Source organism: Carya illinoinensis, chromosome 10, assembly GCF_018687715.1.
Source record: "Carya illinoinensis cultivar Pawnee chromosome 10, C.illinoinensisPawnee_v1, whole genome shotgun sequence".
NCBI classification, from domain to species: domain Eukaryota; kingdom Viridiplantae; phylum Streptophyta; class Magnoliopsida; order Fagales; family Juglandaceae; genus Carya; species Carya illinoinensis.
Genome location: NC_056761.1, coordinates 12306076 through 12311896, shown reverse-complemented (window position 1 = coordinate 12311896; position 5821 = coordinate 12306076). Strand labels below are relative to the sequence as shown.

At 38.6% G+C, this 5821-nt stretch overlaps 1 protein-coding gene across 1 annotated transcript; it reads left to right on the top strand.

The window, feature by feature from the left end:
- The first annotated feature begins 353 nt into the window (after window positions 1–353).
- On the top strand, window positions 354–5483 carry LOC122278101 (potassium channel KAT1-like). The gene is made up of 11 exons (XM_043088185.1): window positions 354–634; window positions 746–961; window positions 1107–1262; window positions 1389–1446; window positions 1541–1858; window positions 3261–3500; window positions 3626–3724; window positions 3814–3846; window positions 3931–4116; window positions 4226–4961; window positions 5159–5483. Exons 1-11 carry the CDS (start codon window positions 453–455, stop codon window positions 5290–5292), a joined length of 2358 nt encoding a protein of 785 aa, XP_042944119.1. The 5' UTR covers window positions 354–452; the 3' UTR covers window positions 5293–5483.
- The last annotated feature ends 338 nt before the right edge of the window (window positions 5484–5821 follow it).

Here is a 5821-nt window from a genome sequence, read left to right as displayed (position 1 = left end):
GTCTCTGATCTTCGATAACTCATCGTCTATGCAACTGCATTACGACAGAAACTCTCATGTCTGCCACTGTCCCAATTTTCTTTCTTTCATCTGCTTATTGTTTACCTTTCTTGTTCAAACATATTGGAAAATCCCGGTTTCACCTTTTGACAACTTTCATCGCCTAACTTTAATGACGCGCGCACTACCTGCATATGTACGTACATACATATATACATACATACATTACATATGGTTCCAAAGATGTCACAAGCATAGTAAGAGAGAAAGCGACAAAAAGATAAAAAGAAAAAGCCATTAACCCGTGTCACCAGAGTCAAAAGAACTCACTATTTATAACCGTTCCAAGAGGATCATCAATCACTAACCCCGGCAGAAGTTTTTAACGGTATGATCTGACTGTACGTAGACTTTGAGGAACTCGGAACTCCAAAAAAAAGAGGAAAAAAAAAATGTCGTTTTCCGGTGCAAAAACCTTCTTCAACCGGTTCTGCGTCGCTGAATTCCATGTGGAGAGTGCTGGCCGTAGCAGCTTCTTCTCCAATGATCATCTCTTACCATCCCTTGGTGCCAGAATCAACCAGGCAACTAAGCTTCGAAGATACATAGTGTCGCCTTTCAGTCCTCGTTATAGGTTGATCATGACCTTTGCGGAATAATATTATTGTTCGTTCTAATATTTCTTTGCATAATTACATATATAGCTGCTGCTGCTTCTCACGGTCTTATTATTCCTCGTTTTCAGGGCTTGGGAGATGTTACTGGTTGTTTTAGTAATTTATTCTGCCTGGATTTGCCCATTCGAGTTCGCGTTTCTGCCTTACAAACAAGACGCACTCTTCGTCTTTGACAACATTGTCAATGGCTTCTTTGCCATTGACATTATTCTCACCTTCTTTGTTGCATATCTCGACAGCCACTCCTATCTTCTTGTCGATGATCCCAAGAAAATTGCAGTCAGGTGAACAATCTTTGTATCCTTTGGTGGTAAACTTAATTCACGCAGCTAGCTTTACATAAGCCAACGATTCTGCTTCTGTAAGAGAAATCACTTTGCTTCTTTCTTACATATATATGATCCCAATCCAACAACGTTAACATTTCAGGTACATATCTACCTGGTTTATCTTCGATGTCTGTTCCACCGCACCATTTCAGCCAATCAGCCTTCTGTTCACAAATCATAGCGGCGAGCTTGGGTTTAAACTCCTCAACATGCTCAGACTCTGGCGTCTCAGACGAGTCAGCTCCCTATTTGCAAGGTCTATATATCTTCATGTTCAATATTCTGCCTTTGGTTTCTTCAAAATCACCAATATATTCTCAAGGTGGAAGAATCATAATATAATAAACTAACAAGCAAAGTTTCCACATAATTTCTTGATCAGGCTTGAAAAGGACATTCGATTCAATTATTTCTGGACTAGGTGCATAAAGCTCATTTCTGTAAGTCACTGGTACTATGTTTCCTTAATTATTAATTAATTTCCAAGTCATGATCTAAAAAGAACTTCGATATTCAATTTCATGTGGATCCCAGGTGACCCTATTTACTGTTCACCTTGCTGGCTGCATAAACTATCTCATTGCAGAGAGATACCCTGATCCAAGTAGAACCTGGATTGGGGCGAACAACCGAGATTTCAAAGAAGATGGTCTTTGGGAAAGATATGTAACTTCAATATACTGGTCTATAACGACATTGACAACTACTGGGTACGGGGACTTGCATGCGGAAAACACCAGGGAGATGCTGTTCGATATCTTCTACATGCTCTTCAACTTGGGATTGACGGCTTACCTCATTGGAAACATGACAAACCTCGTTGTTCACTGGACAAGCCGCACTCGATGTTTCGTATGTGGTCTTTAATTTCTTTTATCTGCTCTCATCATTAATATTATTATTGCTAGCTAGCTCACTTCAACTAATTATATTCATTCTTCACACACACACGCTACTACGACGTAATTCCCAGATCTATTAAGTAGATGCTAAAGCCGGAGTGATGAGTCCCAAACACCAGTAGTCTAGCGTACTACCACAGGCCCCATTTCTTGGGGTAAAAACTCGAAGGTTGTTTTGGTAAGATGTCCTATCTACCCCCGACTTTCCGACAATTTTATGGGGAAAGATAAAATCCTGGAGCAACTCCAAAAACATGTGAATAATATCTTTGCGATTTTACGTTGTTAGTACCGCTTCCAGTCCAGTTCTTTTAATTGGAATACATGCATACGTGATATTATTGGGTGGTCTTCACTCTTTCTCAACTTCAAAGTTAGTTTAAGAGATGATGTTCACGTTTATAAATTAACCATTAACCTCTTTTACAATAAATGTTGGACAACCTTAACAATTACCCCCTCACATGTCGGGCCTTAGGTCGGAAACAACGATAATCCGTTTCTCTCGCAGACTTTGGGTTAGAAACTGTTGGTAAACTTGAGTTTTGATACTAGTTTTAAGTAATCTTGGACCTCTCTCAATCTTAAAAACTAGTTCAAAAGGTGAGATTTTCCCTCACAATTGTAAACCAACTATCAGCCACTTCCACAATTAATGTGGGACAACCTAACATATATATATATATATATATGTATGTATCATGTGCTAAAATACACAATTGTAAACATGCATAATATGTAAATATTATTCTAAGGGGCGATGGCGTCTTGGGGCGGATCAACATGATTTCATCAAGTTTGAATAAAAACTATCAAGCAGGAATGGAAAATCTCCACTCAAGTTTTTATCCGAACTTTGACATCCTCAAGTGGAAGAAAGAAAGACATGAGGATGAAGTGAGTCTTACAATATTGATTGTTGCCCGTTTAAATACTTTAGATAACATTAAATGAATAACAAATGTTATACAGTCCACTTTATATGTTCATCTCTCTGATTTAAAACCTTCAATTCAAATAAGAAGTTGAAAGTTTTTGAACTTGAAGGGATCTTGATCCAAACTTGAGGGCTATAAGTAGAAGAGCCCAAACTCGAGAGTTTCTAGTGGGAGACAAATAGAGACAATAGAGACATGAAATGAACCGTATAATATTTATTAATTGAACATTACTTTGATGCTGCCCCAAAACTTACATGGATAAGAATACGTATTGCAAAACTCATTTAATGCGTCCATCTCTCTCATACCTGAATTTAGGTCTCAAATTTGGACAATAACTTAAAAAGGTGATTTTTATTTTCTCCCTCGGGTCTGGATGCTAATATCAAGAAGCTTGCTTTGGTTCTACAGAGAGATAGAGTGAGAGCTGCCTCAGAATTTGCAGCACGAAACCAGTTGTCCCCCGGCATACAAGATCAGATGCTGTCACACATATGTCTCAAGTTCAAAACAGAAGGATTGAATCAACAAGGGACCCTAAATGGTCTACCAAAAGCTATTCGCTCAAGCATCGCAGACATTCTCTTCTTCCCTATAGTCCAGAAAGTCCATCTCTTCCAAGGGGCTTCTCGTGACTTCCTTTTCCAATTGGTAATAATTCACATGGCTTATTAAACTCGAGTAGATCATTATTGGGTAAACCATGAGTTTGGAATTCTTTGATGGCGCATTGGTCATAAAGATGCTAAGTCAATCTATACTGTTTCACAAAAAAGGTTTCAGAAATGGAGGCCGAGTATTTTCCACCCAAGGAAGATGTAATTCTGCAGAATGAGGCTCCAACAGATCTTTATATTCTGGTCTCAGGCGTGGTGGTGAGCTAATTTTCGTTTATTTTGGAATCTGGATGCAAAGTTTCCTAAATAATGCCTACTAACATAATGTTGGTTCGAAAATGATGCAGCATTTCCTGTGCCGTACCGATGGGCGCGACAAAGTACGTCATTAACCATAACATACATTTCATATTGAACAGAAATACAAAGATAAAACAGATCACATTCCAACATCCACTGTGCAGGTTCTCGGAAAGGCAATTGCAGGAGATTCGTTTGGAGAGTTTGGAGTCTTATTGTATAGGCCGCAGCCTTTCACGGTTCGGACGACTGAGATTTGTCAAATACTGCGACTCAACAGAACTTCACTGATCAATGTCCTGCAAGCAAATGCCAAGGATAGGCAAATCATTATGAACAATCTTTTCCAGGTATTTAAAGCATTATTCATCCTCTAGAGGAGGGAAAAAAGGTAACCATTATGAGTTTTTCCATTCTTTCATGAAACATATAACTGAGAACCAATGCTGCACTCTACAGAAAATGAAGGGGGGAGAAACTTTGGGCTTTGAAAACGCAAATAAAGATCCAGAACTGATCCCCAGAGAATGGCTTGATGGAGAACCCATTGAAGGAAGCTTGTCAGCTGCAGGATGTCAAGATAACTCACACGATTATTCATCAATGCAGGAAGCAAAGGATATTTATAGCACAGGATCAGAGACTATAGAGCAGAGTGCAACTGGCAAATGTCAAGTCTTTAAGAGATCCACAGTGGATGTAAATTTGATGGCTGAGGATGGCCAAACCGCTCTTCATGCTGCAGTTCGCAGGGGGCATCTTGAGATGGTCAAACTTCTACTGGAAGGAGGTGCTAATTTAAACAAACAAGATGCCAGAGGATGGACACCAAAAGCTCTAGCCGAACAGCAAGGAAACAAGAGCATTTATGACCTTTTACTAAGTTATGACAATAGAAGGAAACCAGATGAGCACAGGATAGATTTAATTGGACCAGAATCGGCTGACAACAGCATGTATAGTCAAAGCAAACACAGTAAGCAAGGTCCTCAATCTGGCTACTCCCACTTAAGAATAGACCCCACAAACTCCTGCTCAAGCAGATATACTTTTCCAATTGACCCAGAAGTGACTAAAGTGACGAAGAAGAGAATCACCATCCACATGAGGCTTCAACATGATGGTACATTAGAGAGGCAACTTGGAAAGCTAATAATCTTACCTGATTCGATAGAGGATCTGCTCAAAATTGCCGGTAAGCATGGTTTGAATTAAAAAGACTCGAACTAACCTGAAAATTGGGAATTCTAATTAAGCTTATTGCAAATTTAAGAAAGGCGGAAAAGAAAAGGAAAAGGAAACCAAAATTGGAAGGAAAACTAAATCTCATTTAAGCATAGTTTGTTCCCCTAGATTTATCCTAAGGTTACCTAGCATCTTGTAAAACTGCAGGTGAGAAGTTTGGAGTACACAAACCTGCAAAAGTCATTAACGCAGAGAATGCAGAAATAGATGACATAAATGTCATTCGAGATGGTGATCATCTGTTTCTACTTCATAACGAGAATGGAGAAATGGATTGCTAAGTGATCACCCAATGGAAATGGTTACTCAAAGGCAATGATGTAACCTTAAGATAAATTGTAACTTTTAAGTGTTGTAGAATGATTTAGTAAAAAATTTTTGTACGAATCAGTAGGTGATTCTGAGCCTTACTAGCCAACACTATTAATGCTTTAAAAATTGGAGAAGTCAATTACAAAAGGTGTTATGAAGCCACGTGTGGTGAAGGTTTCGGAAGGAAAAAATGAAGATAATATGTGGCCACTAAAATAAGGGCATGTGTGTCATGTGGCCTCGCCACCAAAACGATGCGTTTAATTAGTTGCTTCTTAGTATCTTTCTTGCGGCTGTAGTGTTACTGGTTGTAATTTTACACACAGGGCAAGTAGGCAGTTACCATAATGGCTTTGCTATATACAGTCAGTAAATTCAGTCGGCGTACAGTCGGCTGTACGGAATAAATAAAAAAAAATTATAATTTTTTTTTTATATTCAAGGAGATCTACATGAATAAAAAAAAATAATTTTTTTTTACATATAAATTTCGTATTA

Bases quoted from the DNA above. Each gene is read 5' to 3' on its own strand.
- LOC122278101 (XM_043088185.1), top strand. From the start codon at position 453: ATGTCGTTTTCCGGTGCAAAAACCTTCTTCAACCGGTTCTGCGTCGCT. The intron at 1,263-1,388 runs GTCTATATATCT...TTTCTTGATCAG, and splicing joins GTCAGCTCCCTATTTGCAAG to GCTTGAAAAGGACATTCGAT. The intron at 1,447-1,540 runs GTAAGTCACTGG...TGTGGATCCCAG, and splicing joins GGTGCATAAAGCTCATTTCT to GTGACCCTATTTACTGTTCA.